Here is a 12,693-nt window from a genome sequence, read left to right as displayed (position 1 = left end):
ACTTGCTCTTGGGGGAACTTCTTGACCTCCCTAATAGGTTAAAGAAGTTATAGAATAGGTCTACATAGTGTTTGCAAGGTCAGAATTTGTGTTCAGCTGACTGTCTAAAGTTCTGATTTTTCATTGTATGTAACTCATTTCAAGAGATCCTCCTGAAACAATTTCCAAATTACGTTATTTTCAAATGATATCCCTTCATCTAATAACACTTACATTAAGTAAAAAGAAGTTTTCAAATAATTAATTTCAGCAGGGGAATGAGATTCACAGCATTCTAAAAACTCTGTGTGAATAATTTTTTTTCCTGTTGAGTCTTTAAAACATTTTGTATCCCCAGTCTGAGATACAGAGGTTGTAGGATGTGTATCCTCAAGAACTTAAGTTTAATAACATCACAGCATGAAATGTATCTTGACATGTTTAAATATTTGCCAATTCTTGAAGAAAATAAACAGAAATGGCTGAGCCAAAAGCAAATAAACATGGTTTTTCATCTTCCAGCAAGACTAATATTCCCAAAACACTTCACAGCAATGTTTGCACATTCAAATTGTCATTCTTAATGCTGAATCATTTTTTCTTGGCCTGGATATATTAACTGTATATGAAGACCGAAAATAGCTTTGCATCTCATAGGAGAAGGCTGTCCTTATGATAACACTTCTATTTTGTTTTAAACATGGGAACAGTTAAAATAGAACTGCATTTTAGAAAACTATTTCGGTTTTGGTGCTCTCACAGCAGTCCTGAGTTCACCAAAAGCTGTCTGATTGCTATATTGATTTTTTCTTTCACTGAACCTTTTCTTCCATAATGTTGTTTTAAGAAGTTCACTCATCAAGTCTTAGAAAAAGAGATAATCATTGCAAAAAAAACTATTCTCTCTCCTTTTTTCAGAACATTTTTAAAATTTCATCAGTTGCCATGAGTTTTATTTTGAAGTCTCTGCAAAGTTCTTATATTGTTTGTGGAGGCAGTTATTAGTGTTCTTTTTATTATTTATATATATATGTGTGTGTTCACTTATATGTAAAAAATATAGATATGTGTCTGTAACAGTTCCCAGGGTTAGACATTTGGTCACTTGCACTCACAGGCTGCCTCCAGGCAAAGATATGTGTTTCTCATGGGTGCTGACTGGAATTTCAGTTTTACACCCTGAAAATTGTGTTTGGCTATCAGTGTATAGGTGATGACAATAAAAACAATTTCAAGTGTCACAAAGCTATTGAAGACCAAGAGGGTCAGGACTCTGCATCCCATGAGCATGGTGATGGGAGCAGGGAGAGCAGAGCAGGGAGAGGGAACCATAGTCCCTGCCTGCAGCTTGAGGCAGGGTTTGGCAGGGGAAAGGAGACAACACCCTGGGTTTCTCAGTGCCACCTGCTTGGCCACTGGAGGACTGTGTTATGGAGAACAGCTCTACAGAATTTACTCTCACATAAAAATCCTTAGATAGGTGTAAAAATTAACTATAGCATAAACTGTGGCAGCAGAAATGTTGTTTTGTTGGTATCTTCTGCCTCATGGTTAGGAGCTCTGCTGGTATAGCAGTAAAGTGATCTCTAATGGGAAAAAAAAAGATATTAGACTGAGAGCTCAAAGTATCACCTCTCTCTCCCATTCCCCTTAATTCCATGGATACTGGACCATTCCTTGCTAATCCTCTAGCTGATATTTCCACAGTACTGTAAAGACTTTACTAGTAGGACTGAATAGTAATAGAAAACACAGAGTAATGCTGTAACACAGTATGACCTCCTCTCGCCGCAATACCCCGAGCCGTGCCGTGCTGGGCGGTGAGGGAAGAGAACGGGCGGCCGCTCCCCCTGCGAAGCTCTGCAGTCCCAGTTGGTGGTGTGGGGACAGACGGAGGCGACACGGGACTTGGGGGTGAACAGGATGGCTTTATTCAGTGAGCCCCAAGACCCCCTCGGGAGCGGGAGCAGAGCTTTTATACAAGAATTGAGGGAGACGGGTGTAGGAACAGCAACCAATGAGGGAATAGCAGGGCAGGAGTTTAGGGCAGGACTAACATATCACAAACCTATCAGGGGAAGTAGGGAAGTGGAATAACACAAAATAAGCAATAGGGTGTTGAGCCTCACTAAATAGACAGGGAATGCTCTGGAAGCAGAGGAGGGGGCTAAGATGAATGACAGGGAAGGTTCCAGGGAAAGGGTTAGGGAAAGGGAGGATTGACAACTTGGAGAGGAGGGGGTTAGGGAAGAGCTTGGGGAGATTGACAACTGGGGAGGGGTGGAGATTAAGGATGGGGGGAACAGATATTGAACAAATATCAAATTAAAGAAGAGACACACCACCGCAGAGTAAAATCTCCCATAATTTTAGATGAATAAAAATCAACAAAAAAAAACCCTCACAGCCAATTGATTTTAGTATATTCATGAATTAATTATCCATAAAAGCTTTCTTAGGTGTTTGTCCAAATATAGGTTATCCTTTAACCAAAGAGAAATTACTGACATAATTTTCTAATGCTTTTCACAAACCTATGCTTCAGAAGATATTGAAATTTCTAGTTGGAGTGTTGTGAATGACTAAAGAATGTCTTAACTATACTGAAACAGTCTGTAAAGTCCTACAGTGTGGCATCCAATAAATCCTCCCAGCATCTGTATTGTTCTGCTGAAATTTTCTCCTTTTTGAACTTAGTTTTGTTGAGGTAAAAAGCAAATTTGCAGCACGTACCTGTTGGTGAACAAGGGGCCCATTACCCTCCAGAGCACTGCCAGATGGAGGCTGTGCTGTTTGTGTGTAGATGCTCTGTTGATAGTAAAATGATATTTCTAAAGATTACTAATTTAAATTTAGAGATTAGACAAATATCATGCCATACTCCTAGAGTTAGGAGGGTGAACTAAATGTCAATTTCAACATTTTTCCAGGCATATTATTTCAGATTGTGGAGTCATTTATTTACAAGTATAAGGAGGGAATTAAAAGATCAAATTGAAGGAAAATTTAAATTAAAATATGTCATTTAAATAGACAGTAAAGAATGCCAGAAGCAGATTGATTGTTAGCAGTTTCTCACTGCTGGTGCAGCAGTGGGACAATTGAATAAAGCTTTTAACCTGTCAAGATCAGTGTTACAGCATCAGATTATAATCGATTTCATCAATACAGATCTAACTTTTCCCTCTCTACTTTTGTGATATGAAATAATTTTTGATTACAAGGTTTTGTAGAATTTCTCAAGCAATTCCACACATACAGAGGAAAAGACACCATTTGGTTAATTGTGCAATTTACACAATCTCTAATCAGGGTGTAAATCCTGAGCCTACTCTTACTGAAGTCATGGTCAGAATTTTGTATGTCTTCAGAGGTTAAATCATACAGGACCATACAACAAAAATGGCATGTTTCATATGCTTCAGGGAGCAGAATTAAGGTTGTGTGACTCTTTCCTGACATTTGGTCAAATATAAAATTATCTCAATGCAAGGAGGTTTATGGATTATGTGAAGATTATGCCTATTCATATGTATTGGTATATTTTATCATGAGTTTTTTTACAAGAAAAATCTTCTAGTCATCACCAAACATCTCAATCTCTTCAGTCTCTAACATTCATCATTCTTTCATGGAGATAATCAATCTGCACTCATCAGAATAATTCCCCAATGCATGAAATTAATAACAAGGTTTTGGATGTCTATTAATATTGTGCTAAAGATTATGAGTTGAAGTGTTTTAATACTTTAATTTAATTACAGCAAGGCTGAGTAGCATGAATATGAGAGATTCTAAACTCTGTTTTATTACATCTGATTTACTTATTAAAATGGAAATAGAGTTAGATCTTTAGTAAATTCTAGGGTTGTAATTTTACATGTATATTCAGCACTGTGACTCAGTGACACATGTAACCATCACAGCCTTATATCCCTGACAAATATGTCTCCCACCAAAATGCTACATTGCCAGTGCCTAAATCTTGACCAGTCTGACTGGGCTTTAAACCACTAATGCTTGTTGACATGATGCTTCATGATAATGAAGATTAAACTAATGTAGGTAGCTGAGGTTCAATAGAAAATATCAGACATGTATAGAATCTGTCAGAATCTGTATTTCTGCAGAAGACAACCAATGTCCCTTACTCAGGCTAAGTATTTGAGCTATGAACTGTAAAATTCACCAGAGGAAACTAAAACTGAACTTTACTCATTAGAGATAACCATTACAATCATCAGCCTGTGGAATCAACCTCACTCTTTTTTTGTCCAGTGAATCATTGAACATAGCATGGAATAGGTGATGTCAGGGACCTGCTAGAGCATAATTCCTCATGCTGGAAAAGGAGGACCTCTGACCCCACACTGGGAGTTTCTCTAATGTCTAAGCTACTGATCACTGTGAGAAAAAAGGAGGATACAAAGCTGTTTGTCACTAAAGTCATTGCCTTTATTAAAAATGTTGAAAACCTAATTAAAGCAATTTGTGTCAGATCAAATGAAACGTTTCTTTTTTATTTATGTTTTAGTATGTTTATTCAGGTTTTAACACTCAAATATTCCTTCCTTTATGCTAATAACACTGTAGAGAAAAGTGAGGCGATTGGTGATCAAAAACCCCAAACCAATTAAAATGATTTATTTCATTTGGCCAACAGAACAAAAACAAACCTCAGTGAATTACTCATGCAGCCTTGAACCACTTAACCCTTTAACAATGGATGTCACACAGAACTGATGAATTATGTATATTTCTGTTTAATTTAGTGTTGTGGCACAGCTGCACTGTTTGTCTAACAGAAAATGGAATAGAGTTTGAGAACCACAGCTCTACATATTAGCACATGCCATGAAAGTTACTGAGACTTTAACTAGAACCCAAAATTTTCAAATTATCTCTTGCTACTACTTGGAGGTGAGCAATGTTTCACTGGTCTAAAGAAAGCAGAATTAAAATGTAAAATCTACTACCAAAATACTGTTTTCACATGCCCTCTTGTACTTATTACAAATAACAACAAAATGTTAAGCCCTGCCACATTTTAATATTTCCTAGATCAGGAGCTGCAGATCAGTTGTGCTGTACCAGCTTTATTCCACATTTACACTTACCATACTTTTTGAATTATCAAACTTGGTTTCTCCAAGTTGAAGTAAAATATATCAGAGTAATTCCTGTCTACCCTTACTCCACCTCTCTATCTCTTTAACATTATTTAAAGATCTGGAAATTCTCCTGGTAAAATAAATTTTTCATTTAGACCACAACTTATAATGCTTTTTAAAATGCGCTTTTTTCATCATAGAGATGGATGTGGAGGAAAGGAACTGCAGGGAAGATATGTAGGAAGGAATAGAAAAGCATGGTGCCACCTACCATAATGTGGTATTTATCCCAGCAGATGTGGGAGTCAGGATGAGTTCATTTCTTAGAGATAAGCCAATCCCCTTAGGTAGTATTGTCAACAGAAGGACAGAGGCATATTCAGGAAGAAATTTGGCTAATCTAAAATGAAGTACCTAACATGGCTGAGCTGCTGAACTCAGATCACTGATTATAACACATTCAAAAATTTTAATTTAGACAGATGACTCTTGGAAATATATTCAATTAGTTTGGTCATTTGGAAACAAAGTAAAATTACTTTGGTCATTTTCTCCAGTGCATACTCTATGTGCATGTACATGGACAGTGAGGAAATACCAACACAACCATGGGAGCTGATACTGCTTTAGCAAAGTCCTGGAGCACCTGCTTGTGTCCCACTTTGTCTGAAGCTCCTGTGCTGAGGACTTTTTCTATTTTCCTGAGCAGACAACCTGTAATTCCTAGTGGGTGTGCCAAAACATGTCTCAGAGATGTAATTCCTGAGAGAATCTAATCCTTATGGTAGGAATGTGTTATATTACAGATGAATGTAGTAACTTTACCCTCAGAACAGATAAAGAGATCTCACCCAAGGATAATTAACACAAGCATAGTGAGTGAAGTAATTTGCAGTTGCAGAACCAGAAGGTATAATCTAAGATATACGTGTCTTTTACATCAAAAGGAACAGACATCCAACTGGTTCTTGAGGCAAGACAATTTCAACAGCTCTCAATTTACATGAGCAAATGTAAATGGGAGAGGTGTCATTTACTTTGAAATTTAAAAGTGTTTTCAAAATCATATGGATTGATGGATGCCCACTTCAGAAAGCTGAATATAGTCTGTTTTGACTTATTAATATGTCATTTATTATTCATTCATTATTGCCAAAAGATAACGTGCCACTGAGTTTTCCTATACCTCAGTATTTTTAAAAAATGTTTTATGTGCATAATCACAAACAACAAAACCAAATATTTGCTTCCATTTTAAAATAACCAGTTATTTTTAAATAACTTCACCTGCATTTTTTTTTGAGCTGGATATTTTATTTACTGCCAAAAAACATTTATTGGTAGTAATCTATCTGTATGCTTAGTCCTAGGTAAGATCCGAAGTGCTGTTGGAAGTGCTCAGCTCCTCATGTCTCAGAAATTCCAGCAATTTTATTGGCTTTGTCAGCAAAATCTGGTAAGTCTCTTTGCCTGGTTATTCTTGGAGAGTTTAAATTTATTCATCCATAATATTCCACAAAATGTCACTTTAAATTTTAGAATTTAATATTTTTACTTCAAAAACAACTGTAGCGCACCTGAGCAGTAAATGTTATTTTCATGTCCCACATTTACTTGCCCCTTTTTTTAAACTTAGTCCTTATGTATGATGTTGTTAGATTTTTTTTTTAAGCATATATATTATTTCAGTCATTTCAGTCTGATTATGTTTTGCTTTTCTCTTTTTGCTGTCTTTATGAAACAAAAAGAAATGAGAAGGGAACAAATGCAAGTTTTCTGAGACATAAGATTATGTCTTATTTTTGCAATACCCTAATACAACAACTATATTTTATGTAAGAAAGGGGGAAATTTTCACATTAAAATCAGTGGAAAATCATAAAATAGAATAGTGGAGAATACATGATCCAACTTTCTGCCTACCTGAAAATAGAACTGATCATGGAAATGAGATATCTATAATGTTCATCAAATTAAATTGGATAATTTGTGCTACCAATTATATAAGAGATGTCCTGGGGCTAAAGGAACAGATACGTTATATTACTTATGAGTGTTACTGCTATTGTTCTGGAAGTTCATTAGAGACTAATTCAGTTCTAAATGTTATCTTCATTAATATGACATCAGCCGTCAGTGATACAAACGCTGTGGCAAGATGATACCAACCAATAGAAGAACATAATTCTTCTAGCTACAGCTGGCAGTAGAAAACCTTTCTTTGCCTCTCTCAAATATCAAGTGTACCTTTTCCTCTTGACTGTCCCTAAACTTCATACCTTGAAAGTACTGAATTTTGTTGTGTGCATGACAGCAAACATAACCTACACATCTGTTTACATCCTTTTCTTTGCTATCTGGGATTTGTCACATAACTTCCAAGGCAGAACATCCATTCTGCAAAGACCTACTTGCTACTTTCCATCCATAAAGTTAAACATTCAGAATACCTGCAATGAAATAATACTGAGAAAATAATGCAAAAAAATATCATACCTTCTGATACCTTCTGATATTAACATACATGGTCCTCATTAGGAAAGAATCCAGTTATCAAAAACTCTGTCAAAACAATAATTTTAAAAGCTGTTACAAAACAACAGAAGAAATATACAAAGTCTGACAAGCAAGAATTGAGCACATCTGTATTGTCAATTATATCATGCCTGCTCCCTATCTAGTAATTTGTTTCATACTAAAAGAAGGGAATCTTCATCATTGTCTGAAACTTTCTCTCTGCAAATTTAAAAATGCCCTCCATTACCTGATTGATTAAGCTGTGCAAACTAATATTTGGAGAGCCTAACCTCCACTCCACTTCATTCATCTTCAAGTGGGCCAAGCACTTGGGCTCGAGAGAATTACTGTAATAGCAAGTCAGCTCCTGCTCAGCACAGCCATCAGCTGTTGGGGAGACAGAACAATTAATTACTGCAAAAGCAAGAGAGAGTGCAAGGAGAAATCTACAACTTTGTAGACAACATAACCAAAAAGATGGCAAGATTTTACTTCTCTTTTTCTCTTTTGGATAATAAACCTCTGAAGTCCATAACAGCGGCTTTACCCCACTCTCAAGATTTAGGCTCTGAATATCCTTCACTTTCATTAAATCAATAATGGGCTCTGCAGAAAGCAGCAACTGCAAAACTGACTGTGGGTCATTCATGCCTCGAGGCTTTTCTTCCTATACGTAATGATAAAGTTTGTTGCTAAATTGTCACTTAGTGCATACCTACAGCAGGGTTTCTATAGGTTCCTAAGGCAGCATCTCAGTGCCCCAGAGGAATGCTGCCAGCTTGTGCGCTCCCTCTCTCCAAAACATCCAGCACATACAGGGCTGCCACACAGCAGTTACTCTGACAGGGTTCAGCATCTATAAGCTCAAATGTAGGACACAGAACAACAATTCAAAATGCAACAAGGGTTTTAGAGGAATATATTTACTTAGACTGAAATTTAACCATGAAGGTCACATATGGACTTTCCTAAAGGATCATGGGAACTTCAAATGGCACATTATTGTGATTGATTATACTCCATGTTAGGAGTTCTTATCAAAGACTTTCAGGGTAAATTCACAGAAATGTAAGCTTCAATGAAATTTTCTTTTTTATGACTCTGGCTGTCTATCTCCTACATATATACTGTTCCCACTAACTGATTAGAAAAACATCATTACTGATTAATCACTAGTCACTTCTGCATTATTAACATTACTTTTTTGTAACACCCTTTATTTTCTTTGAAGTGTCCTCCTCCATGTTCTCTAGTCAGCACAGATCCTGCTTGTATGCCATGGTTGCAGGCTAAAACAGAGCAGCTTGAGCACCATCTAGGTGCTCGTTGCTTGCTTTAGGCCTCTTCTAAAAGGAAGGCTGCAAAGCTGAATTCCAAGATACAAATGAATAAGCAGTTTCTGAGAAGAAGCAGGTTTAAGCCAATCTTTTCAAAACTTAGTTGGCTGTAATAGTACTCATTTGTGCTAGCATTTATTCATGAACTGTGGATGTGTAAGAAGCAGGAGGAAGCCCTCTTGTGTCCAGAGCACACACGGCACAACCCTCTGCAAGAGTTGTGCTGGAGGCCATGGTCTTCACAAACACTGTGAGCAGAGTGGGGCGCACAAAGGTACAGAACAGCAATTAGCCTTGATTCAGAAGGCAATGCCCCTGCAATGAGTGGCATCATTTTCTGGCTATTTAGAGAAAACTAGGGAGAGTGAGTGAGGAGACCAGGCAGGAGACAACAGATTGCAAGACAGACTGCTGTGGGACTCTCCTCATGAATTTCACACAGGGAGTCAGTTCCTAAAGCCTGAAATATTGACCTCTGTAGAGTAAGTAACCCCACTGACATAAATTTTAAACTGTTTTGTAACAAATTGGATCCATCCAATGAAGTTGTTTTCAGTAAACACTAATCTGGAGTTGTAATGTTTCCCAGATGTCTGTTATAATCTATATGGCCCATTCTCTTAAATCTCTGAAGCACCCTATTAAAAGGAAACTTTCTTCCAGTGAAGAAGACTCATAAGTTGCTCTTGGCCCAGATTTTAGTAGGGGTCTAGATATGGGTGACACATATGGGTCATGTTCAGTTCCAGGGACTAATCTACCACAGTGGCATCTGTAAACCCAAGTTTGATGAGCAATTCCTAGTTTAAAACCATTAGAAATGTGTGATTCAGAGGAGGAATTCAATAGCAATGCTGACATCTTCCAGGTTCTAGACAGCTGTGGGGTTGTGTTTAAATATAAAATGCCTTTGACCACTAGATTTGAAAAAGGTGGGGAACAGAGGCTGCCATAACAGCAGTGGTGCTGACATAGCAAACTAGTCTTTACAGTTTTGGCCAGGAAGGGAGAGATCCAGAGTCTGTTTGGCATGGTTTTGACGTCCTCTCTCCCAGCTCCATTCTTTAGCCCATCATAATGGCTTCCTCCTGTCCTGGAAGGGAAAAGGCATTTCCTCATTACCTTCACAGACATATTTACCAATTAAGCCCTATTTCAATAAAGTGGCAAAGCTCTCTTCTTGAACTAGTACCAGTGCCCAGAGAGTATGGGGTTAAGTGTCCATATACTACCTTATAATACAATTTTTATCCAGCATTGGCATCAGGTTAATTATCAAATACAGGGTCATCTTGCTAATTGTTACCACCAATGTTTGCTCCATTAAGTCTTATGCACATAGAGCCTCTTAATTGTAGTACCTGGCGGTAATGTCTTCCCAGTTCTTTAGTGTGATTCAACTCCCTGGAGAGCAAAATTCAAGCATCCCTTCAAGATTTTATACTTCATATATACATTTGAAAACCCAAGACAATGTAAACATCAAGTTCAGCATAAGGTGATGTTTTTGTGGCATTGTTTTGTCTTAATCAGCTATTGAGAATCTAATTTTTATGCAGGAAAACTTCAGGCTGGCTGGATTACAAACCACACTCCCCTTGCCTTTAATAATCAGCAGACAGAGGCTGTCAGCTTGTTCCTCTTTATAAATGCAGGTCAGCACAGCATATGGTGCTAAGGAACTTCCCATCCCATAAATACAGGAAAGCTCGCGTGTGACATCCAACTCATTCATGTTTGGGCTGTGTAGGAGGCACAGCTTTCCAGTCACAGCTCCCAGCTGCAGAGCACGCAGAGCCTTGGCGCTGAGCAGTGCTGCAGCAATGGAATCTGGCACCTTGCCCTTCTGCCTCGATGCACGCCACTGAAAGCCTCCTGGAGTACTCACATCCTTTCCTTTGTGCACCACAGGACCCGAGTGCTATGCCAAGACCAACTTCCCAGGACCTTGCAGGTTTCTGGGACTTACTGCAGCTCTCAATTGAAGACGTCAGCATGAAGTTTGATGAACTGCACCACTTGAAACTCAATGAATGGAAAATAATAGAATCACCTGAAAGGAAGGTAAGCAAACCATTTACTCCCGATTTGTAGTTCTGCAGTCTCCTTGTGTTAAATACAATAGGTGAAACACAATAGGCTTCTAACCCTGGGAAGTATTTAATTGGCATGGCCCAATTTTTACATGGAAACTTTCATCAGATGTGAAGAGTCTTGTCTTTTATAACAAGGTTGAGCTGAATTATAAATAAAATGGATTTTGCTAAGCTAGTTTACTCCATTACACTTTTGCTCAAATTATTTGATTCACATTCTAATGACTAGTACAGAAGTATGTTCTTATTAATTCAGACAGAAGACAATAGCCCAAGAATTCACACAAGGTAAATGCAGCACTCTGCTACATTTGGGCCAGCTCAAACTTGAACACTGCAGTGCTTAACCCTGCCAGCATGACACAAATGATAATAGAACCAGAATGAGAGAAAACCACGTGACAGAACATGGCATAGGTCATACTAAAGCTCATCTGACATACTTCTGGGGGACAAAGTGCTGCACCTCTGCCCAGCAACTCCACCACCTGGGAGATGCCCCACATGATGCTTACAAACCAAAGGTGAAAAATAAAAGTAGTGTAATTCTGAAACTGCCTTTCCCTTTTCTAGAACTTCATCCCTTACTTTGATTGCCTCACTATCCTTGCTTATTATTGTATCAGTCAGATGAAAACAGCATTTGGTTTGAGTCAGTACTGTTGGCCTCAGGTGAATAATTGTTTGGTTTGGGAGGAATTAGGAGGCATTTTTGACAACTTTTTCATTTCTTCATGCTCCTCTTGGATTTTAATTTTCAGCCAACGGGTTGGTGGATGGTGAGTTTGCAACTCTTGCTTACTAGTGGCAACTGGAAGTAAGAAATTATTATAGTGACAGCAACAGTGATATTCCTAAGAGGGAAATAACTAAAAGTGGAAAAGAAAATAAGATGGGATGACAGGAATGGAGCTTTTATGAAAACAGGAGATAGAGAAAATAAAGACAGGCAGAACTGGCAATCATGGGTAATATCATCTTAGGCTGTTGCACTGTTCCTGTTTAATGCAGAACTATATTTTTAAATAACCTTAGTTATTTAGTCTTGGCTATTGCATTTGGATAGTAGAGTCAGAATTAGTTAAAAAAAACCAAAAAACAAACAAAGAAACCCAAACAAACAAAACAAAATAAACCACAAAAACAATGAGAAGTCTGTAAACCATAAGTGTATCAGTTCAATTTTTGTATTATTTGAATCTTGCTGTGCATCAAATTAACTGTGTTCTCCATAAGGAACAGCCCATACTCTGGACTATTGTCATTACTTTAAGAAATTATATAGCAATAATATCTATATTATAGCTTCTACCTATACAAACGAACTTATGGAGCCTTCATCTTCAGGGCTATGCAGTCCAGTATTAAAAATGAAATTAAAAAAAAAAAAACCAGCAACAAAAAACCTGATTTAAGTTCAAAGTTGCATGTAACTGCAAGTGCACTTTGAATGGAGACTATGAAATCACTTCCAGAGGTCCATCTCTTCTAACCTAAATTAGTGTACAATGCCTTGTTTATAGGCCCTCATGTGATATTTTACAGTGTCTCTAAATGATCAAAACAATTCTTGATTTAACACCTGCAGAGAAATTTACAGCTCCTTTGGTAACAAAATCTACTGACTTTACCTCATAATTTGATAATTCTTCA

At 37.5% G+C, this 12,693-nt stretch overlaps 1 protein-coding gene across 24 annotated transcripts in view; it reads left to right on the top strand.

The window, feature by feature from the left end:
* Positions 1-12,693, top strand: part of DLGAP2 (DLG associated protein 2) — a 450,475-nt gene that overhangs the window by 429,743 nt on the left and 8,039 nt on the right. For 22 of the 24 annotated variants that reach the window (XM_021551147.2, XM_021551145.2, XM_021551143.2 and 19 more), the window contains 3 exons: positions 6,455-6,546; positions 10,856-11,008; positions 11,802-11,819. In XM_021551147.2, coding sequence (XP_021406822.2) covers positions 6,455-6,546; positions 10,856-11,008; positions 11,802-11,819 — 263 coding nt within the window. The remainder of the gene's footprint in view (positions 1-6,454; positions 6,547-10,855; positions 11,009-11,801; positions 11,820-12,693) is intronic. The other 2 variants (XM_021551158.2, XM_077782385.1) reach the window with 1 other exon arrangement.

This window comes from Lonchura striata, chromosome 3 (assembly GCF_046129695.1).
Source record: "Lonchura striata isolate bLonStr1 chromosome 3, bLonStr1.mat, whole genome shotgun sequence".
In the NCBI taxonomy this organism is placed as follows: domain Eukaryota; kingdom Metazoa; phylum Chordata; class Aves; order Passeriformes; family Estrildidae; genus Lonchura; species Lonchura striata.
Note: the sequence above shows the minus strand (reverse complement) of the source record. Positions and strands in the feature narration are given on the sequence as shown.